The following is a 24,581-nucleotide window of genomic DNA, read 5'->3' as shown; positions in this document are numbered from 1 at the left end:
AAGGAATTTGTTACAATTACATCTCCAGCGATGTATCGAATGTAAGCAAGAAGTTGTGCGTGGCCGCTAATATCGGTGGACTCGTCGATGTGCAGCGAGAACTTCTGACTGCTGTTGATTTTCTCCTTCATAATGGCTTCAGTGTCACTGGGCATGTCAATAAAAGAGAGGGAAACCCTTGCTAATCCCTGCAGTTTTAGGGAAAAGCACGTACACAGAACATGCGGCAAGTATATCAAAGAAGCCACAAAGATGCGAGAAAAATAAAACTAAATCAATAATGAAAACTATGACATAACAACAACAACTGTGAGTAAATAATTTACGTTTAATTTCTTAAACTACAACATTACTGTATATAAAAAATTACGGCATGAATAAAGAATAAACAAGCATCATCTTATTTAATCAGTGCAGTGGCTGAGAATAAAATACAAGCACATGAAACACGGTAACTGGGATAAAATAAAAAGAATATAATTCGACAATTAATTTCTTAGAATAGGTAAAAGTTCGCGTCACACCTTTCGCCTTGTGACGGCACACCGGTTGCGGAACACTGGTATATTCTAAGGCAAAGTTGAAAAGGAGTGGCAATAAAGCATCTCCTTATTTTAGACCATTCTGGATAGGAAATTTATCAGACAAATGTTTACCTACACGGACTTTACTATACGTTTCATTTAAACACATTTTAATCAGCCTAACTAGTTTCATGGGTATCCCAAACTCTATCAGAATATTGTACAATACTTCCCTCCTAACTGAATCATAGGCTTTCTCGAAGTCTATGAATAGCTGATGTACTGTCTCACCGTACTCCCATTTTTTCTCCAATATCTGACGAATGCAAAAGATCTGATCTGTAGTTGATCTGTTATGTCAAAGCCACACTGATGATCCCCAATAATTTCATCTATATATGGACTTAACCTTGAAAGAAGAATATTGGACAAAATTTTATATGAAGTTGATAGCAGTGATATCCCCCGATAATTACTACAGTCAGTTTTATCACCCTTCTTGTGAACTGGTACAATAATAGACTCCTTCCAATGATCAGGCAATTTTTCCTTATGCCAAATAGAAGTAATTAGATTGTGGATCTGAGATTTCGCCTCCTGCTTGAATAAGTTCTGGCGGAATTTGATCACTGCCTGGCGATTTATACCGTTTCAATTTTGCAATAGCACTTTCAACCTCAAAAAGGGCTAGGATCAGGTATTAACAGCTGAGCTGTATCGATTTCTGTCTGCCTAACAGCGCTGATCCTATGTACATTCAATAACTGAGAGAAGTAGTTCCTTCACCTATTCAAAATGTTGTGGGAATCTGCAAGTAGATCACCATTCTCATCCTTCCCTATGTTACTGCTAGGCTGGTAACCCCTCTTAAAGTCATTTATTCCTCTATACAGCTCTTTAATGTTCTTGTTCTTACTGTTCATTGCAAGCTCATCAATTTTGTCTTTCAGATGTTCCCTCTTTCTGCTCCTGAAATGCCTGCTGGTTTCACGTCTTATATTGTTCAGATTATCCCCATTTAACTCGCCTGGACCCTGTAACCACTGCAATTTGGCCTGCTTTCTTTGGTCTAATAATTCTGAGCATCCTTCATCGAACCATGGCTTTCCCTTTCCCAATTGTTGGTTTGGAAATATCTTCCCTCCCTACTTTGGCATTGAAATGTCCTAACAAAATTTTCATAGGGTACTTCGGGAATTTATCAAATACATGTTCTAGTTCTTCATAGAATCTATCCTTTATGTCATCAATTTTATCTTCTGTTGGGGCGTGAACATTCATAACAATGATATCACACCGGCGACCTTTTAGTATTATATATGATATCCTATCACTAACGAATTCTACCCTCTTCACTGCTGATAAGATTCTGTTATGTACGAAGAAACCTGTACCTGATTCATGATTTTTATTCCCCTTTCCATAGAAAAATATATAGTCTCCTGCTGGTGCGATGCCACCTCCAACCCATCTGACCTCCTCTACTCCCGCTAAATCTAACATATATTTTAAGATTTCTTCTGCCACTGCCCTGAGCGAACCTGTGCTTAACTAATTAAGCACTACGCCATGAAGACGTATGAGGGCGTGGATGTATAGATCCACATTTTCTTGACCTCGGCACTAGTTGGAGGTGAGTGCTCAGCTTCACACCCCGGCCGCTTTACACCCAGGGAAAGGGCCCCCGGTACCCACTGAATAGGAGGCTAGGTGGACCCCAGAGTCGGTCTGGACGACGCGGAGAAAAGAAAATTCTTGACTATACCGGGACTCGAACTCCGATCCCTCAATCATCCAGTCGGTCGCTTACCGACTACGGTATCCTGGCTCGCATATTATATATGGCTGACCTTGGAATATATAAGAGTTTGTTACTCCTGTGCTGCTTGCTTCTCTCAATCGATTTAAAGGCTCCGTGAGCCTCATGTTTTACTGGAATTGGATATGTGCACGCGCTAAATGCCTACAGCTACCGGAAAGCCGTCAAGTTGCGTCTTCATCGACGTTCCGGCGAACTTGTAGCAACTGAGTCAGGGAAGTTACGTCACACACAAATACGGAGAGAAAGATAGTGTGAGACACAAAAAGATAAGGAGGAATATACAGCACATTTAGGCACGAGATAGGTACTGTTGCTGTCTAGTATCTGTGACCGTATTTAACATGCTTTTCATATTCAAGTGTTTAGTGACTATAGACGGGGTTTGGACTTCTAATTTGTGCTATAGTATAGTGATATTTAGCGTTGTGGCCGCAATAACCCAGTGAGACTGTTGTAATACCTGTGTTAAAACCCGTTGCCAGGAATCGGCTAGTGGAGACTGCAACAGACTGAGGAGACCAGCGGATATAACAGTGAATTGTAAAATTGTGGGAATCAACGGAAGCGCTATAATTGCCTGTAGTTCCGAGTTGTGTGTACAAGGTTTTAATAAATACAATCATCCAATCCAAAACCCGTCTAATAGTCACGCACAAACCCCTACACGTGATAGTATATAAGGAATCTTAGGAGATGGTATTCAATTACATTCCTAAAATCAAATCTTATCTCTCTGCTGAACTTCATCATTTTAAACATATTATGAGAGATAACTCATTATCAAACAAATCAACCGTTTCTTACTTGCTTAGCCATTTATCTTGCTGTGCTAATAATACGAGGTAAACAACGCAAAAAATTGATTGCCGAGCATGAATTAGATATATTCTGTTAAACAATTCAGGTTAAAGTAAAGTCAGCGACTCAACGCTGAGGTTGAGCGGTTAAGTCTCCTGCTTCGCACTAGCCTCAAATCCCGACCCAGATTCCGGCTCTTCTGAACAGGGTTTTCGATGTTTTACTCCGTACCTTCAGGTTCACAGGGCATGTTAAGCTATAAACGCTTCCTCCTATGTGTTTTACAATCCATTATTCTCTAACCATCGTATCAGTTGACGCTATATAACCTAACACGTTCGTTACAAACAAAACAAACTCTGTGGCCTGTAGTCCGCAAGCGAACTATATCAACCGAGCGACCGCCGCTTGCCGGCGAAGTTAGTGCCAACTTTTGCGTATAGAGTGTGTCACATGGTCAGCGGCCGTTAATGTCGGTTTTCTAGACCGAATAGTTTAAATAATTTTCTATAGAGAGATTTGAGGTTCTCACGGCCATAAACACCAAGATAACGGTCTTCGGGCATGTGACAATGTGTTGTTTAGTAAACAGGTATGGATGTTTTGATGTCTCAGTCTTCAGAATAAAATAAATCATGTCACAACTTCTTGGCGAAGCAAAGGTATACAGTTAATGCTATCATATCCCTACAGTTCCATCTGTATCTTAAATAAAGCACGAGACGAAAAGAAAATACAATTATTGAAGATGGGATTGTTAAGACATTGAGCAGGTTTGCGTAGCGGTAACTTTCTGGATATTCATTCGGGAGAAGCCCAAGGCAACAGCATATAGAATTCCATGACTGGAGTTTTAAGTGTTCGGTCACCATCTCTTCCTCCCAAATCATTTATATTTATTATTCATCAACCATCCTATATTCCGACGCTACATAATCTAGACTCTGACAGCGTCGTAAAATACATTTAAAAATCTATATATTTGAAAACAAAGCTGTACTAGACTAGACTTTATTAGGAAAGATGTTACGAAAGAATTGGAAAAGCTGCCAGTACGAAACAGAATAGAGGAACACAAAATTGAAGAATCCATTTCGATAGAATGACTACTGAAAGAATACCGAAAAAGAAGATTCTACAGTTTAATCTGAGAGATGCTGAGGACGAGGGAGATTTGAAAAAAAAAAAATGGCAACCCTGGAACAGGTTTCATTACGAAGAGATGACAAAGATATATGAACTGTGGTATTAAGAAACTGATAAACTGGTATGAAATTGATACCAATATCACGATAATTCAATTCAATTCTTTATTATTCAAGTGCCGAGTCAACAGCCGCAAGGCCAATTACAGACAGAGCACAGGGTAGATATAAGTAATTACATTATGGACACACCCAACATAAAAGTCAAAGACAAAGTACAGGCAAGCACTGGAGGAAAACACAATAATGCAGACAAGTAAACAAACAAACAAATGATAATAATAGCAATAATAATAATTTCATTAATAAAATCTAAGTGTTATTGAGAACTGAGAAATGAAATATAAATATTAAATTGAGAAATGAAAAGTATAGATTTTCAGAGAGGATAATAATAATACTTAAGTTTAGTTTTTTTTTTTTTGCTCATGCAAATAATAATAATACTAACAGTTATACTATATTTTAAAATCGTTTGGGGAGAACTTTCCTGGCTCCGAATACGTCAACATCCCTGCATATGACATTAGCAGCTGCTGCATATCTAGCAGAAGGACAATTTTTAGATGAGGAGCAAACATTGAAAAATGCAAAGTCTTTGATATACCGAGCAGGAACTCGGAGACCAACAATTTCCAGAACAGAAGGGCAGAATTTCGAGCCAAAATAAACGTGAATAAGAAAGAGAGCATCAAGGCGATGTCTCCTAGTACGTAAAGTATGCAATTTTAACTCCTCGAGAGCAAGAGAATAATTGTAATGAACTTGAGGATAGAAACGATTAAAACAAAGGGCTGCAAACCTCTGCTGGATGCGTTCCAGCTTGTTGGCATCAGTTGACGTAATCGAATTCCAGACTACGGACGCATATTCTTAAATCTAACTAATGCATTGTACAATCTGAGCATACTGTCTAGAGATTTATTTATTTATTAAGCAATCAGAATCTACAATTCTATAAGCTAGTACAGTCTAGAGATGAGAAATTGAAAGTAATGTTACGAACTAAACACAACAGTTTAAGACAGTGAGAGAAAATGTAATTGACCTGGACATGGAAATATAGCTTAGCATCAATAAACACTCCCAGGTCTTTTATAGAATCGGTCTGGGCTACTGACGTTTGACAAAGTTTATAACCGTAGAGAAGTACATTGGTTTTCCTGGAGAGGGATATAACTTTAGTTTTACTGATGCTGAGTTTCATACAGTTAGCAATGCACCAACCTTGTATAGAGTTAATGTCAGACTGAAGTAGATAGCAGTCCTGAGCAGAACTAATGGCTCGGTAAATTTTGATGTCATCAGCAAAAAGCAGACACTTAGAATGGGCAACTGCATCGCATATGTCATTAATAAACACATTGAAGAGAAGGGGTCCCAAGACAGATCCCTGAGGAACGCCGGAGAGAACTTCAAAAGGTGAGGAAAGAACACTAGAAACACGTACCTGAGATTTCCGGTTGGATAGGTAACTGCGAAACCAGCTTACATAATCACCAGAAAGCTCAATAGCACTAAGCTTATGAAGAAGAAGAGAATGTGGGACAAGGGCGAATGCATTGCTGAGATCAAAATAAATGGCATCAGCTTGTCTCTGATAGCCAACTATAGGGGAGATAAAATCAACGTAAGTCACAAAAATTGGTGCTTGTGGATTTAGTTTTCGAGAAGCCGTGCTGATAAGGACTAATTTTTGATTTTAGATAATGGGAAACATGTTCATGAACAATAAATTAGAATATTTTAGAAAAATTATTCAGTAAGGATATAGGCCTATAATTGCTAACAGAGGTACTTTTGCCTTTTTTGAGAACAAGAACAATTGCTTCTTGTTTCCATAGTGAGGGAAAGTAATGATGAGATAAGCTTAGATTAAAGATATGTTTCAGAATAGGTACAAATATATCAGTACAACCCTTAATAATGAATCCAGGGATGTGGTCGACTCCAACAGACTTAGATGGTCTCAGGCGCTTAATGGCTTTGATAACATCAGAATAGGAAACAGACGCTAAAGGTAAGAATTCGGAAGATGACAATATGCTGGGGAGGACATGAGGACCAGGATTGAGGTACACTGTTTGAAAATACTTTCAAAATTCATCAGCAACGTCATTAGGTTCGATTAAATGCTTACCATCAACCTCAAGCTGAATGGAATTAGAATTTCTTTTCTTAAAGGAGGCCACATATTTCCAGAATTGCTTGGGTTGCGACTTTAAATTTTCGTCCACAGATTTCAACCATCTAAATCTGTCAGACTTAATAGTAGTCTTAACCAGCTTACGATAAAAGGAAAATTTTGGTAAAGGCATTCGGATTTCTTTTTCTTTTTATTAGCGTCTGTAAAAAGGAACTAGAATACCAGTGTGGGAATTTCATATGAGTGTTTATGATGCCATGGGAAATTGCGTGTTCCATGGCATCTTGAACAGCAGCACTGAGGCCAGTGACAGCAGAATCCACAGAGGGGGTACCATACACACGGGACCAGCCGTAAGTTGAGAGATTATTATAAAGTAGTGCATAATCCCCAGACGAAAATTTACGGTACGAATATCTATAAGTGGCAAGGGGCAGACAAATATTGATAAACAGTGGGGGTGGTAATTGTCAGGCTGTATAAGTCCAGAGTCAACAGGAGTCGACATAATTATTTGAATACATTCAATGTATATGTATTAATTACTACATGTTTCGGCTTCATTGGCCATCCTCAGGTATATACAGTTCTTACTTTAACTCTTTTATTTCGTCTGATAGTCTTCCCTACACTGGCCAGTGTTTGTTCAGATTTTTAGGTTATGTTAATGTAATGTCTCTTTTATATGAAATGGTCTATAAAATACACATTAACGGCCGTGGGGATCCGTTGCGCTGACAATGCGACACCCTCTGTCCGCTAAAGTTGGCACTGACTTCACCTACAAGAGGTGGTCGCTCGGTCAGTATAGTTCGCTTGCGGACTACAAGCCACGGAGTTTCTTTGTATTAATATTATGTTTAAAAATGGAATATTAAAACGTGTTATGGTGTCAAGTCTCTTCTGTCTCGTGACTTACTTCAACCAAAAAGAATTAAGAAATTAAAAAATGACATGTTAGTGGTTTATTTTAAAATATTGAATATTAATTGGCATAATAATAATTTTCAATTGCTCTTCCAGCCTATTCAGGGCCCTGGCTTCTTATTCAGTTTCATTATCATTTTTCACAGACGGTAGGCCTCATTGAGCGAGTTATCAGCCCGTCGCAAGGCCTCTACCTAAACACAGGGAAACACAAACATAGAATAAACGCATACAACCATCAAACATCCGTGCCTTGAGTGGGATTCGAACCCACGATCCAGAGTCCGAGCGAGCAAAGACATTTCATGCCTTAGACAGCGAGGTTTTTTTTTTTTAATTCTCTTAGTGGGGGGTGGAGTCCAGCTGCGTCCACTCGGCACGGCGGCCACTCATTGGCCTCTTGTACCTGCCCCGGGTGATTATGATGATGGAGAATTTGGTGGAATGAAGATTGGCAGGGGAAACCGAAGTACGTGGAGAAAATCCGCCCCAGCGCCACTTTGTCCATGACAAATCCCACTTGACCAGACGGGGGATCGAAACCGGACCGCCGCTGTGGAAAGCCAGCGACTAACCGTTTGAGCTCTGGCGCGGACTAGACCACGAGGTTACTGTGACCGGCACTTGGCATAATAATGAATAATAATAATGAAATTTAAAACCATTATATTAATAAAACTAAAAACTGAACTCCATGGTCTTAGTCCGCAAGCGAATCATACCGACCGAGCAACCGCCGCTTGTCGGCGAAGTTAGTGCCAACTTTTTACTGACAGAGGGTGTCGCGTGGTCAGCTCAATGGATCCACACGGCCATTAATCTCGGCTTTTAGACCGGAGCCGCTACTTTTCAATTTAAGTAGCTCCTCAATTATGCTCACAAGGCTGAGTGAACCCCGTTCCACTACTTCTCAGAAAATCTGGTAGCGCCGGGAATCGAACCCGGAACCTCTGGATCTGTAGCCAGGAACTCTGACCACTAGACCACCGAGGCGGTCGCGTTTTACATTAATAGTTTTAATCAATTAAAATATGTATGAATTTGAAATATCATCCACTGTAGAATATATCATCTAGAAGCAAAAATATTTCTAACCTTTCGGCACACGCCACAACTCCTACTGTCATGCTATCTGTATTTTGTAAATGGAGGCTCTAGTCATATCCAAATTCGATAAATTTAAACAAGAGAATTTGGCAATAATAATGAAATGATAAGAAGCTATCATGATTTTAGAATAACGAATCCAAGGTAAGGCGTTGGGCGTGAAAATATTTGATCAAGTGCGTGTCAAGATGATATGGGATAACCACTAAAGCTGTCACTCACATATGACATATGCCATAATTTGATGCTTGATTGACGTTACACAGAATATACTTGCAGATTCCTGTTATAAGCTTTTGTTAATTATCCATTAAGTCGGCCAAAGTACAACTCACGGAAGTACTATATAATATACGGCAGTCGTGACATCGATCAAGGCAGTCAATCTCCCTTGTTACATACGAAAGCAGAGGAACTGGAAAGACTTTAAGCAACTACATTATGACAGGTAAGATGCAAGAAATATGAAATAATGTTACAAGTATTGAACTTCTCGAAAATATAATTATAATGATCAAGTCAAGCAAGATGAAGTGACAGGAGACTTGAGTAAACTGCATAATGAGGAGCTTCATAACTTGTACTCTTCTCCAAGTATAATTAGAATGATCAAGTCAAGGAGAATGAGGTGGGCAGGGCATATAGCACGAATGGGGGGGACAAGGACTGCATATAGGTTATTGGTGGGAAAGCAAGAATTAAACAGACCACAGGGAAGACCAAGGCGTAGGTGGGTGGACAATATTAGAATGGATCTTAGAGAGATAGGATGGGATGGTATGGATTGGATAGATCTGGCTCAGGATAGGGACCAGTGGAGGGCTCTTGTGAACAAGGTAATGAACCTTCGGGTTCCATAAAATGCTGTGAAATTCTTGAGTAGCTGCAAAATTGGCGGCTCCTCAAGAAGGGCTCAGCTCCATGGGTAAGTAAGTAAGTAAGTAAGATGAGATGGGCAGGACATGTATCACGCATGGCAGAGAACTGGAATGCATACAGTTTCGGTAGGCAAACCTGGATGAAACAACCACTGGGAAGATCTAGAAGTAGAAGGGGGTATAATGTTAAAATATTGTAGCGTGCTTGGTTGTCACGCTACAAATAAGTTCACGTAGGCCTCAAATTCCGTAGAACATTTATTGTCCTTCACGCTTACACAATCATTTACACCCGCAGTGTTGCGATCACTGCTTACTATAACTCGGCGACACTGGACTGGCTTCGCTGGCGGTGTATAGCAGACTCCTTTCTGCAGCGGATATTCCACGGCTTTCTTCTTTGGAGGCTATTCCGAGACTTTCTTCTTTGGAGGCTCGAGGAAGACTCAAGACTTCTCGTCGAAGCTGGGCTTTTATAACCTCGCCGCTGCTAGGCAAATGAATCCTCTGTTATAGCCGTGGAAACGTCGCTTTGTTGGCTCCGCGTTTCCTACGCAATAACCCGTTGTTATCGCGTTGTCTCTGTGGGAACCTTCGCGTATTCGTCGTAACCGTGGAGATTCGATGTTCTCGATACAACGGCTCACTGTTGGAAGTACAGTATCGCTATTGTTACTTCTTATGCAACGGTCTGTTCTGGCGTTTCCATAGAAGTGACTCTTCCGGATTCCAGACACGTTACAATATATTTTAGAGAATTAGTATGGAGGTGTGAACTGGACTAATCTGACTCAGGATAGGGACGAGTTAAGGGCTCTTGTGAACAAGGGGTTCCACGACATATTGGGAATTTCTCGAATGGCAGAGGAATTGCTGGTTCCACAGGCAGGATTCAGTTCCGTAGAGTTTGGTAGCGTAACCGCTCACTTCCTCTGTGCCCTTTTCGTTGTGCGCCACTCCACCACCGCTCACTTCTTTGGGTCCTTTACTTTAATCAGTAGAGCTGGGTTCCTATCCCAGGGTCTTATAAGGGTCTGGCTCGGACAGGGCAGGAAGAACACTTCACTACAATCACCCACCTTTTGACGGTTGCACTTAGTAGTCCTTTAATACCTTCCAACTTTCTGAATACAACTGAATTTCTTACTACTGTTGCTTTGTACTGTACTTATACTATTCTACGGAAGGGCCGTAGTGGTAAATTTAGTGTCCGACTTTGCCGAAAGTAGTGTCAAGACTCTCCGAGGTGGAATGCCCTCTCTCTGAATTCTGAGGTCCACGAACCCCAGACTCCAAGAGAAATCCACTCCTCCACTTCTGCCATTGGTTAATTCTTCAAACTAGGAGGTTCCCTAAATTTTGAATTCCCAATCATGTTGCTCTGCTATGTGATTCTGGCAGATGCTGACCTGACGCTAAGGATGACAGCCCCTTGATGCATTACAGTCAGGGTGTGAGGCTCCGGCCGTCCCACTTCTAAGTTATCGCTGTCCCAAGCTGTCAGCTCTCATTTTCTCAAAGCCTTTCCGACGTTGCTGAAACTGCCAGAATTCCAGGAAAGTACCAGATGTTACTTCCTGTTCACATAGCAAAACTTGAACTATGTCCCTTCCGCGTGTAAGAGCTGGCTATCAGCCGGATCTCTTTGTTTGTAATATAGTTAATCTTAACTTAATACAAATTTAATTTTCACACAACACTCCTCCAGTCAGAATGAACGGTTACAGTAGGTCTGTTGGCTGCAGTTGAGATGGGGAGGTACACAGCCGAGACCACATACTTTTTTTTCAAGGCACTGGCGTGAAATCAATTTTTTTATAACTTGTAACACTTCCGTTCTCCGAGATAGAAGCGTCAGATTTTTTAAGTAGCTCTGTGAATTTCGTCACTTGTCTTCAATTCTGCTTTCAAAAGTTAGCGTTATGTGTCGAGAACGATTTCTTATAATGTTTTTTACTCAAAAGTTTCAACGTCGAACTGCACGCCGAATTGTCCTAGCACTTTAAGTTTTACGACTGTGTCGTCGGCTGTAATTTAGAAAAAGTAACGTTGATAAACCGGCTCTTTGACTGTTTATACACGTTATTTTTCAAAGATTATTTCACATAAGGAAAATATTTACATTACACTGTCCTTTTTTCTAAGTGTTTCTGTAACATTTTTAGAACATGATTTTATATACAGCGGACACTTCTCGAAGTACGAACCATAACCAAAACTGAATATCTTCTAATTAATATATAACAATTCAGTTCTTACCTTACAGGAAACACATTACATCTCCGATACGGAGATAAACCGGTTAATATTCTTTAAGGATATAATAGCTGTTTGCTGTGAGAACTATAGGAAACGCACAAAATTCAAAGTTCTAGTGTGTACAAGCAGGTGGGGTACATGCAGTAAACACCGGGCTTTAAAATTTTAAATTTCATTAGAATATTGTTTTTGTTTCACGGTGTGGGGTGAGACTGAGTCCACTTTGTGAGTCCGTTAGCCTAATGTACCAGCCCCGGTCGACGGATGAGTGTGGAGCATTTCGCGGAACGAGAATTGGCATGAGAAGCCGAAGTCCACCAAAAGTAACATGACTTGACCAGGGACTGAACCCTGATAACTGCCGTGGCAATCTGGCGATTAACACCCTGAGCCATGGCACTGCCTCATTAGAATATTACGTCTTTCTGTAAGACGTTCCATCTTCACTGTCGGGTAAAACTCTCTAAAGCGACGTCAATCTATGGCTCTCAAAAAAAAAAAACCGTGGTTTTAGTCCGCAAGCGAACTATACCGACCGAGAGACCGCCGCTTGTAGGCGACGTTAGTACCAACTTTATCGGATAGAGGGTGTCGCGTGGTCAGCGCAGCGAATCCCCACGGCCGTTAATTTAGGTTTCCTAAACCGAAGCCGATATTTCCTAGAAACAGCTCCTCAATCACAGCTTTCAATATGAAAACTATTATATTCTGGGATGTCACGCCGTGTAGCCCGATAGAATCTCAGAGATATTTTGATAAAAATTACCAACTCCATTTTCAGGATCAAAGAGCGAGTAGAGTAAAAAATTGCGAGATGAAATCAGAGCTCCCTGCTTGATGTTTCTACCTCGGTTTATTTTTCGACCCTGAATGGAGGTAGTATGGCTCTCCATGCTGATGCAAATTCAGGGAAGATATTTTAAATCATGGGACATAAAGACTTAAGCACTTAAATATATTCTTGCTGACCTAGAAATTGTTGACTTTACGGATCTGAATTATCAACAGCTTTATGGAAGTATTTCAGATGCGAGGTATATCAACCACACAGGTGAAGATTTTGATACGAAAGAGTTATTATTTATACGTACGTATAATGTTATTATATTTACACCTTCGCTTTTGTACGCACAATAAATACGTTTAAATTAATCGAAAATACGAGTAAGTTGCTTCAAACAGACCATTTCTTTCTATGAAACACAACATTTACTCGTGGCGACAAAATTTCCTACATCTCGCTTTGCTTAAACTGGAGGATCGAACATTTGGTATAGCACACGTAAGGGCACGTCCCTTTTCCGAACTAGCAGAACATTTTAATTTCATGTTACTCATAATCAGTATGCCGTTCTAAGACCTACATTCGTATTCGTCACGTAATTATCATAATCAAATTAATGTAAAACATCCGTTAGTATAATCATATATTCAGCTTGCAGTCAGTAACTCCTTGTTTGCAGTTTATTTAACGAAGCGTTGTGAGGGTCGGCGTTAGTTAGGTTAAATTAATGAGTAAATAATTAAAAAATAAATTTTATTATAAACTCTGATAAAATAATCATTCAGTATTTGCATATCTTCCTTGTGCAGCTGCCCTGATTTTCAATGAATCCGTTTCAAACGTACATATATTTTCTCATTCTATCATAATAAATATTTTCTTTTGTTCCCTAAGTCATTTTTCGCTACTTCTTTTCCAACTAGTTTCAATTTCAGATTCATTTTAATAAATTATTATATTTCGGTCGTCAGGAATTGTGTGTTCGATCTACTCCTTAGCCACGTCACACGTAACTAAAAACTCCGTGACCTGTAGTCAACAAGCGAAGTATACCGACCGACCGAGCGACCACCGCTTGTCGGCGAAGTTAGTGCAAAATGTAGCAGATAGAGGGTGTCGCGTGGTCAGCGCAACGGATTCCCATGGCCTTTAATTTCGGTTTTCTAGACGGGAACCACTATTTCCTTTATTTCCTCAATTATACTCACGAGGCTGAGCGGATCCCGTCCCAGCCCCACAACTTCTCAGAAACATCTTGTAGCGCCGGGAATTGAACCCGGGACCTCTGGTTCTGTAGCCAGGAACTCTGACCACTAGACCACAGAGGCGGTTCATGTAACTAAAGCAAATTATAATTAAACCGTAAATTTAAGGAGATTTACCTGAACATGAAAGTCGATCCCTTGTTCTGGGAGAGGATGCAACTCCCAGGAAAGTATTTGGATCCATAGGAAATGGTGGAAACAGGAGAATATTAGACAACCAGCAACTTCAGAGCCTGTGCTGTCCACGTAATATGGGCAGGAAGTAAGGACATGTATCACGTGACGGGAAATAAGTAACACGTATAACGAATACGATAATTTTGTAAAGGTTCTTGCAGAAATAGGCCATGTGAGGGAGTGCGGCACAGATTTCCAGGTTGAAAGAAGAGAGTATAATCCACGATATGAGGCCATTCTTGTTACTTGATGACAGTTTGCGAGTTTAAACACAGAATTGAATGAAAACAAAACTGCTCATGAAACGCAATTGCATAAAGGGGCTGAAACTTCCACTTTAGAGGTCGCACATTGAAGAAGCAACAGCTTAGTTTCCTCTTAGTATCTTAATCATTGTTTTTGAGCTTCATAAAAGCAGAGAAAATGTTGACTTAATAACTGTACACTGTAGGAGATAAAAAGTAGAATGTTCTGAGGCGAATATGACAATAATACTGACTTAATTTCTTGCATTTCAGGATTCAAATGCAATATCCCAGTGCTGCTGGGAATTCTGTCGCTATGTTTCCTTTTGGGGGCATGCAGTCCAAGGCCACAGTTGAGATCCACACCCTGCGCCATGGAAGAGGCATTCTCTGCAGATCCCACTGACTGCAGCGCGTATTACCAGTGCTCAGCAGGCCAAGGGTTCAAACTTAAGTGTCCAACTGGACTTCATTGGAACAATGCACTTAAAGCATGCGATTGGCCAGACTTTGCTGGTTGTATGTTGGAACCTCATGATGAGAATGGCGATACGGAAAAAGGAAGCGCGGAACAAGAAGATGATGAAGAGGAAGACAGTGGAGACAGCAGCGTAAGCAGCAACGAGGAAGGCACCAGCGAGGAATCTGTCTCAGGCAGCGACAGCAGCAGCAGCAGCAGCAGCAGCGAAAATGTCATGTGCGAGGCTATTAAAAATCACCCCGAATGCCCTGAAAACGACATAGAAGGTTCAAAATATTTCCCTCACCAAGACCCTAGCCACTTCTACCACTGCAGTCATGGAGTAGCTCACTGTAAAGCGTGCCCCGCAGGCCTCGTCTGGAACCAGAAATGTCTTGTATGCGACTGGCCTGAAATATCTCTCTGCCACGGACATGAAAGCGGAGGCAATGATGATAGTGCACCGAAGCCACCAGAGGGCGAGGATGAAGACGATAAAGACAGTGAATCAGACGATGAAGACAAAGACGACGGAAAAGACAAAGAAGACGGAGAAGACAAAGAAGACGGAGAAGACAAAGAAGACAGTGAAGATAAAGAAGACGGAAAAGACAAAGAAGACAGTGAAGACAAAGAAGACGGAAAAGACAAAGAAGACAGTGAAGACAAAGAAGACAGTGAAGACAGCAAAGAGAGCGAAGATAGCAAAGACAGTGAAGACAGTGAAGACAAAGAAGACGGAAAAGACAAAGAAGACAGCAAACCAGAGGACGAAGATAACGACAGCAGTGGCTGCGCTGAAGGAAAGGACCGTGTTGAATGTCCTTCAGTAGACGACACGCGTCCTATCTTTTTCCCCGATCCGGAGGACCCTCACAGCTACTTCCAGTGCGACCACGGACGGCTGCATTGCAAGCGGTGTGCTGGTGATCTCGTCTGGAATCAGGAGCATGTTGTATGCGACTGGGATAATCGTAGTACGTAGTGAAGCATTACTCTCTCATACACAACCTACACCGCATACAAGGATAATTAGCAACGGTGGCTGCATTATGAGAGGTTGACGATAAATTGGCTATTCATTACTTATTTGAATATATTAAATTATTGAATTAATGATTATATAACATAAATATATCTACTTGCATAAATAACTTACACAATATTGAATTTTGACTCCGATTTTGATGTGTTTTTGTTTAACTGCCATTAAAAATACAGTAAACTGTACATTGTTTATAAGTTGTAATAATATTAAATAAAGATGCAATTACGAAATGGGTCGTTCTTGGTATTTACAAGTGTCACTTCATATGTGGTGGTATAGAACAGAACCTGTAAGGTTCCATAATTTTATTTGTAATGTACAGGGCTGTAAGCTGCATTACCGACTGTCCTACATGATGAATTATCAGGTTATTCTCACAATCTCCAGACTAATTCCGTGACAGTAGCTTGAAACAGGCCGCTGCGGCATCCATAGAAAACAAAACAATCCCCGGTTATAACGGACTAATAGGGGGTGGGGGCGCCCGTTATCACCGATGTCCGTCATAAACGAGTGAAGGTGTATTCACAACAGTCCGCCACAGGATACAAATACAATATACGCAGTAAACATAGAAACACAATGTGATTATGTAAATGTTTTTATATTGGGATAAAAGTAAGACGAAATGAAGCTATCCCTGTAACAAGCCGTGGAGGCCCACAGGGTTGTTAGACGACGAAACTCCCATATTTTCTAGATAATCGACTCAAAGGCGCGCCAGCCGCTCTTTACCCTCAGGATGATTCCTTGTACTCCTCGTACTACGACAGCTATGTGAATGTTTTTGAGTTCGAAACATTATTAGAAGTCGGGATAGCTCAGTTGGTATAGGGAAAGGCAACGGCTGGACGGTGGGATTCGATTCCTGGTATAGGCAAGCGTTTTTTCTCTACTTCACAGCGCTCAAACCGGCTCTAGAGCCTACTCAGCCTCCAGTTTAAAGGGTACCTGGGGCTCTTTCGCCGACGGTAAAGCTTCTCGCCCACTAGAGCAGTATGGTTAGCAGAACAGTGCAGTGCCGTTGTAGTATGTCTGCAGCGAGTGCGCCCACTGCAGGCGTGCAGCGTCAGAGACGGGACCGAAAGCATTCCCCCCACCAAAGTTGTTACCCACTACGTTTACCCCCCCAAGTTGAACCAAGTCCGCTTTCGTGCAGTCTTGCGCTCCATGTTGTACAGAATATTGCAATGACCGACTCGTCTTCGGAAGAAGAAACGATTTGTGTAGCTATGATGCTACAAGAGGATCAGCCAAAGCGAATATGGGTGCACGATATTAACAAGAAAAGAAACGAATTCGGAGAGTTCCACACGATATTTCACGACCTAACTGAAGACGATAATATCCGTACACTTAACTTATTATTAAAATCTTTAAATTCCCTTAACTACAGTTACTTTTACAAGAGAATTCAATATATGGGCAACGTCATGAGAATTGTAAACATGTAATTTGTCGTACCTCTGAAAAAGCCTGATTAAAGGGAAGACTAAATCTGATTGAAACATTCAATAAAGAATAAAATAAGAAATGATTCTATCTCTAGTAGATAAACTACAGATGGAAAATGTAATTTTACAAAACACCTTTCTTTTGTTTGAAGAGAAGCATGACATTAAAAGCACAAACATCAGATAAAATTGCCATTGAGGAATTAGAATATTATATAAATATAAAAGAGAAACTTTCACTTACAGATGGAATAGCAATTTTTAAACACTTCAATATGTTCCAAAAAATGCTACAAGATATTAAAAAATAATATTTAGAAGAAAGATAACTGTACTACGTTAAATAAATAATGGACTTGGATGCTAAAATAAAACTATCTGTAATTTTATAGAAAAATTAATCTGTAAATATTATCAAGATATATAGTTAAGTCAATAATAATGAAATTACATATTCACAATTAATCATGAAGTGCTTTTATCAAATATTATGACAATATTTCATCTGCCGCTGGAACCAATAATAATTCGGTCATAATAAATAAGGTATTCCCAAGACAATATTCAGATATTAGCCCTGTACCCATACCTACAACTGAAATTATCAATATTGTCAACTTTCTTACGAATATCAACTTGTGTGGATGTTACCAAGTACGTGTATCTACTAAAGTAACAAAGACCTGCTCAACTACTGTAAGCAAATCTTCTGGTTGTCTGCATAGTCACTTTTTGCTATAGAAATCACCAAATTGAAGTCTCCAAATGGAACCTCTGTTCAAGAAATGAGACACTTCTTAAAACTCAAATCAACAGCCCATTTTCTTTCTTTCCTGTGTTTTCCGAAACAGTGTAGAAAATTCTGCACAAAAAATAATCCAATATATGTATTTAAGAGCATATAAATTAATGAAAAATTTGATTTTAGAAAATATCTATTCATTCCTTCATCCATTCATTACCCATGAAATGCTGTAGGCTCATAAAACTAAACTTCATGTAGTGTGGACAATGTATGAATACTGCAAGGGCTTTTAACTGTGTTAATCATGAAATATTAATAAAGATACCTTCTCAATATGGAATGGTTTGAATCACGTGTTGTGACAAAACATTCACTTACAACAGTGTTTATTCCAGGTTTACTCAAAATGACTCAGTGCTTGGTCCACAAACTGACACAAACAGCTTTCAAAACCTATTATTTTCTGGACAAATGTAGAAAATAATCCCTGAACCACATGAAAATAATTTTGTGAAATTACCTAGTGATATCGATATCATAACAAACGGTTTGCAAGAAATAAGCTTGCTTGAATTCTGAAAAGATAAAACTCCTAAAATTGTTTAACAGAGAAGAGATGACCCATAAATAAATGTATGTAAATTATACCAGAAGTTCTGATTTCAGTAGTACAAATGATCTACCAACTCACTCATCCAAAGCATGCTCTACTGCCAATCAAGATCGCTTCATGATACAGGGCTGCAAACTAGTTGCTATAATCCTCTACACTTTTATCAATATACTGCATAAATTCTCTGATAGAAAACATTACCAAAGATGGATAAATTGTGAGGAATGCACAAGAAAAGATAATATAAACACCACTAACAAAATTATTTGTATCTCTTATAAACAATCAAAGGCCTTACCAATAATATAAAACAAATATTGTTTAAGCTTCAATCCATAAGAAGTAATTCACTGCCATTTGTATTTGTCAAATACTTTTTGTTTATTACAAAACATAATATAATAAATACTACAGTCATCCAAGTTTACATAACCTAAAATATCCTGTGAATTGATCTGTATTTGTTATATATGGAAATATGTTTAAATACAGATATTATGTCTTGCTAGTAAGACTCATGTAATTACATCAAAATCCTGTGCATGAAAAATTTATAAGTAATTGTTCACTATGCTGTAAGTGAACACCATAAATACTGTAAGAATTTGCAGTAGGATAATAGCAAATTTTGACAGCGAAATCAACGCAATGTGAAAAAGCTATATTTAGTATTTAATTAAAATTCATGCAATTTCCTTTGTGTTCTGTGTATGAAAGTATTTAAATAATTTAAAGAAAGTGTCCTTATATTCGATTTTGCAGCTGTGCTAGAGGAACAATATTCAACCCCCCCCTACCAGTCTGTCAGTAATACAAGTTCATTGTAAAAACCGTGATCCTAACCTTCTGTTTGCATTATTTCAGAAAACGGGAATGCCTAACATCAGAAGGGTGGGGTGTACCCCAATCAGTGTCTCCTGATGATTTTCGCATATTAGAATTTACCGTAAAATGTGCAAAGTTTTAATAAAAAAGTCCAAATACATACAAATCTTAATTCTGCGAGAAGTTACGTAAAAATAACTAAGTTTTAAGTTAGGTTCAGTCAGGAAAAGGAATGGACACATGATACTCTACATTTCCTCACAGGGCACAGATTGGAGATACAACACTTTTCAGTAAAGTGTTAAATTGTCTTGTACTCACGTATTCTGGAAACACGTTTGATCTTTGAAGAACTCTCCCTGCACAGGCTGCATCTTATATTATTCAGAAGATCTATTACCTCCTCTCTAACACGTTTAAACAGCCACTTCTATACGCTCTCTACGCCCTCTACGAATGTCTACCTTCCCAACCCCAACAAACCCTACAAACTACGTCCATGCATTCCATGCCATCTGGTGAGTAATTAATGGTTTAAATTTTAGCACGGACAATTTGTCTTTGCGTGAAATAAAATGAAAATAATATTTTTTTGCAAAGCTAGATAATCATATGCATAAATAACTAAATACTTTTGTCATCGAATATATGGCCCTTATGAAAAGTATAATTTTCACTGAGTCGATAGATATGAAATTTGAAATGTTTCGATGAATTCGTGCATGAACCTCAAATATAAAATTTAATTTAATCGGTTCTCGAATTATTAGATGACACAACATAAAACACGCGTGGTATTTATCATCAAAACCACGTGATTTCTAAAAAAAAAATTTTGGGTATATACCGGTTATTTCTTACATTTTTTCAGTACAAATTTTGTTCAAAACGTTCTTTATTGCAATGTGTATTTACCGAGCTACCCTCGAGATGCAAGCAGGTTTGCATGTAGTCTTTCATGTAAAATGTTTGTTACGAACCGATTTTAACTGAGATCGGAATGTGTCGATTGATTTTGATGAAGTCCCAGAAGTAGAGTTTCATGAAAACACGTTCAGCGATTTTAAAGTTGCTATATACTGACAGACAGGTATTACCAAGCTAATGGACACATTTTTGTAACTTTTCGTTGCGAACATGCCAAAAATCGTCCCCAGCGTCTAGCTTACGGATATTTTTTACTTTACCTGCACCAGTACTATCTTGTGTACCACAAATCCCACATGCACTCACCTGAGATTAAACCAGAGCCACAGAAACCTAAGGGCTACGCTGACCCTTTTAAAGAACATGTAAACTCACAGGATATATAGGCGACAATACACTCTCACTTTGAAATTCCTGTGAATCAGAGACTGTCATGTACTAACTAGTATGTGCTTATTACGTATGGAACAAGTGGCCGCGCCATAGCTCAAGCAGTTAGTCGCTGGCTTCCCACCGCGGCGGCCCGGGTTCGATCCCGGGGTCTGGTCAAGTGGGATTTGTGGTGGACAAAGTAGCACTGGGGCAGATTCTCAGAGTACTTCGGTTTCCCCTGCCAATCTTCATTCCACCAATTGCTCCACCATCACCTTCGCCTATCATCTGGGGCTGGTACAATAGGCCAGAAGTGGCCGCAGTACAAGGGACTTAGTCCCAAGCCACTAACAGTAAATAAAAAAAAAATAATTTACGGAACAACACAATCAGATAGGAATGGGTGCTACAAATTTAAACATGAGAGAATAGTCTTAATGTAGCACCTATGTGGTTTATAATTCTAATGGAGAATATTTCAGTATATATGAATAAATCCCTCGAAATGTAAAATTTATGTGAAGAAAAAACATTGCAACAAATTCCTGTATCAACACCAGCCTCAAAGCTGAATGGCTGAAATAGTCCTAAGTTTGGATTTCATGTGAATTTGTGCAAGAATATTTATATCCAGACAAAGCCATTACAAAACACCGAGAAATTTGTAAAATCTCTACTAAAATCTTCACCTTAATTTTTAAAAGAAGTACTTACAGGGTGATGCAGCGGCCTCCGTAGTCTAGAGGTAACGTTCCCACCTCATGACTCGTAGTACGCGGGTTCAAATACCCGGCGGAGGTCGTCGAATTTTTAAGGGCGGAAAAATTCAGGGAACAAGTCCTCCGGGAGGGACTTTAAGCCGTGGGTCCCGTGTCGTAGCTTTACGGCACGTGAAAGAACCTCATATCTCCAAAGGTCACTGAGCCAAATTAACGGACGTTTCCCGCCCAACAGCAGTCTCTAATACCTCTGGTAGATGGGGGAAGCATTATAGATACCTCTCAGCTAGTAGAGCCGGTCTGGCTGGCTGGCTGGGCAGGACTGATGGTAAGCACCAGTACTGGTAGGATATAGAGACTGGTAGAAATCATAGAGGGAAGCATAATGGACCAATACAGGTCTCAGCGCATGGGGAAACCCACCCTCTCCAATAACTAACTAACTACAGGGTGGTGCACATAGGCATTTCTAGGGCTATTGTTTTCCAAAGGCAGAGAAGAATATATAACACACATTCAGCACAAAAAATATTCCCTATGTATCATTACCATTCCAGATTAATTAACCAGATAACATTTCAATATTACTGGAAAACTGTTTTATTTTACAGAAACAACACAATATGGTACAATATCGCATGTGTGCCTTCTGCCACCCAGAGTAGAAAGTCAGAACTAGTCTAAATTGGGACTCCAAGAATACATGAAAAATATGAGACAATGCAAATGATATTGGAAGTTCAATGTGCCAGGTTAGGTTGAACTGCGCAGGGTGTTTGGTATAGTAAAGAAATAGAAGATACAGGCAGCATTTTACATAATTTTTTCATTTTGAAAATAAAAACAGTTCTGAATTAATTTTAAATAAAATTAATATGTAATATTAAATAAACTGCAAGTTACAGATGTATAACCAATGTACAATGAAAACATATTGCCTTTTATTTTTTCTTTAGTTTTGCAACTATATTTGTATGCAGGAAGTTAGTGCTGTGGAGAAAAGAAAAACAGTCTACTTCACTGTCATAAACCATTACCTTAACTGTAATACATATTTCACAGTTTTTTAAGATATGTCAAGAGAACTGAGATGGAAATTGCTGCCATATACAAATGAATAGGTTAACAGACACTGAACAGACTTGAAGGGAAGGCATATTTGACTACTTCGTGGTGTGTTTTGAACTTTGTCCAGTTCTTCTTTATAATAAGAGCTACATAAATCAACAGTTACAATGTACCATTTTAGCTGATCATTGAAAAAGGTTTCAAGTGTCCTGTCATTACAGAAACATCCTAAATCACAAGTTCCACTCACAAATCATAGTGTAGGAAGGGAACATCGTACCAGAAGGCCTAAGAATATTTGACAGATTTAAATGTATTAAATTTGTGACTTTAGCCTTCACTTGTTTATATATATGCCCTCTGTCAAACTGTTAAGTGCCACTGAAACAACGATGTTCATTATATGTCGATGTAAGTTCAAAACAATTCACGCCATACTGTGCAGTAGGAAATTGGTTTACGTTTTTTAAGTAACGTGAAGTTGTAATCTACATTAACCATTTGCTGATTAATGAAGTAAAATTAAATATGTCTTTATATGAATACTATATTGGATAATGTAAATTGCTTGGGTATATTTGATATACACAATGTTAGGGGAACTGGATTCTTTCCTGTCATCAGCTGTAAGGGAAGAAAGAATCCTACTCAGCTGAAACATTATCCATGTAATGTTCTTCCCACACTAAAATATCATTTTTGCTTGCCAAACAGTAACTTGACTTTCACCCGTATTTTAACTTTCATGATTTACATAATTATTCTCTCATGAAATACCACCAAAAGTTGTCACCTATCACATTCTTGTTACTTCACTTCCAGTTTCTAAGTGGTGATTACAAAAACTATTCACGTTATTTCTTTTCAATCCATCTGTAACCACACTGCAAGTATTATTTTGTTCTTGATGAATAGTAATAGTTCTCTACATTTTTCAGTTTGTAAAGCTGTTATTTTCATTCAAGCAACAAACCACACATTAAATGACTGAACCACAATATGCATGGAAATGCTTAGTTTTGGCTGATCTGTCTTCTTTATTATGTATGCACCAATTTACTTTGAGTATTTTTGTTAGCAAGAATTACATACAGTTAAACATGACATCTGGATGTAGATGGAATAATAATATTTGTTACAGTTCTATAAATAATATATTTATCTTCTTATGTAGCACGAATAAAATTTATGGTTTCTGTTTATCGTATAACTGTATAATATAATAATGGCCAGGCTAGATACCGTATTTACGCATGTATAGGCCGCACATTTTTTGCCAAAAATTCAAGAGGAAAACTGGGGTACGGCTTATATTCGAAATCACACTTCATTTAAAAAAAAATTAACGTTACCAAATTTCGGAATAATTTCTACTCCTGAAATAATATTCCAAGAAAATTATTTTTTCTATAATTTGTCTGAAAATTGTGCTGTGGCCTATACATACGTAAATACGGTATTTTATCTGTAAATACTGTATGTAGGTTCATAAATGAAATTATATTTTCTCATAAATTTGTTAACAAAGGCAGTCACAAGTGTCTGATTTTTCTGAGAAGAAAGAAAGATAGACAGGGAAGGAAAGGAGAGGGAGCAGATGTAGATACTTCAAAATCCTGATCTGAAATTTGTTTAGAAAAAAGGAGGAGAATCATTCTTTTATCTACGGACATTTCAAATACAAGTCAGAGATATTACACAGGAAAGAACTATTTTAAGTGTGATCAATGTGTTTTCATAAATGGATTTTGAGATATGTTAGATTTGAATTTCTCATGGCAGTGACTTCAAAGAATACTGTCTTCTGGCATGTAAAACCATGCAGTCTGATAGAAGCTTACCGATGTTTCAGAGGTGCATACTGCCTCCATCTTCACGGTTGAAGAGTAAGACACACAAGCAACTGACAAAACTTAAGCAGCAAACACAGCGTGACAACATGGCATCACATCCCAGAACATACTACTCTTCATATTCACCACTCTGAGAACCTCAAATGCAAAAAATACAATATAATTACTTAGCTCAGTGTTTCTGAATACTTTTCAGTTGACATATCACTGGGTCTTGAGAGCTGACTAGTGTTGTGTGTATAAAACACCAGTATACATATCCATAATTTGATTCTGGGGGCACATATGAACACATTGTCATATTTGTCCCATCTGCCAATAAAATCCTTTCCTGGGACCACTTTTGCCTGTTGATATTAT

At 38.8% G+C, this 24,581-nt stretch overlaps 1 protein-coding gene across 1 annotated transcript; it reads left to right on the top strand.

Moving 5' to 3' along the window:
* Positions 1-8,902: 8,902 nt before the first annotated feature.
* Positions 8,903-15,862, top strand: LOC111865363 (chondroitin proteoglycan-2). Its single transcript, XM_033751787.1, has 2 exons — positions 8,903-8,977; positions 14,411-15,862. Exons 1-2 carry the CDS (start codon positions 8,971-8,973, stop codon positions 15,580-15,582), a joined length of 1,179 nt encoding a protein of 392 aa, XP_033607678.1. The 5' UTR covers positions 8,903-8,970; the 3' UTR covers positions 15,583-15,862.
* The last annotated feature ends 8,719 nt before the right edge of the window (positions 15,863-24,581 follow it).

The sequence above is a fragment of the Cryptotermes secundus genome, unplaced genomic scaffold, assembly GCF_002891405.2.
Source record: "Cryptotermes secundus unplaced genomic scaffold, Csec_1.0 scaffold114, whole genome shotgun sequence".
NCBI lineage: Eukaryota > Metazoa > Arthropoda > Insecta > Blattodea > Kalotermitidae > Cryptotermes > Cryptotermes secundus.
This window is presented reverse-complemented; position numbering and strand designations above follow the sequence as displayed.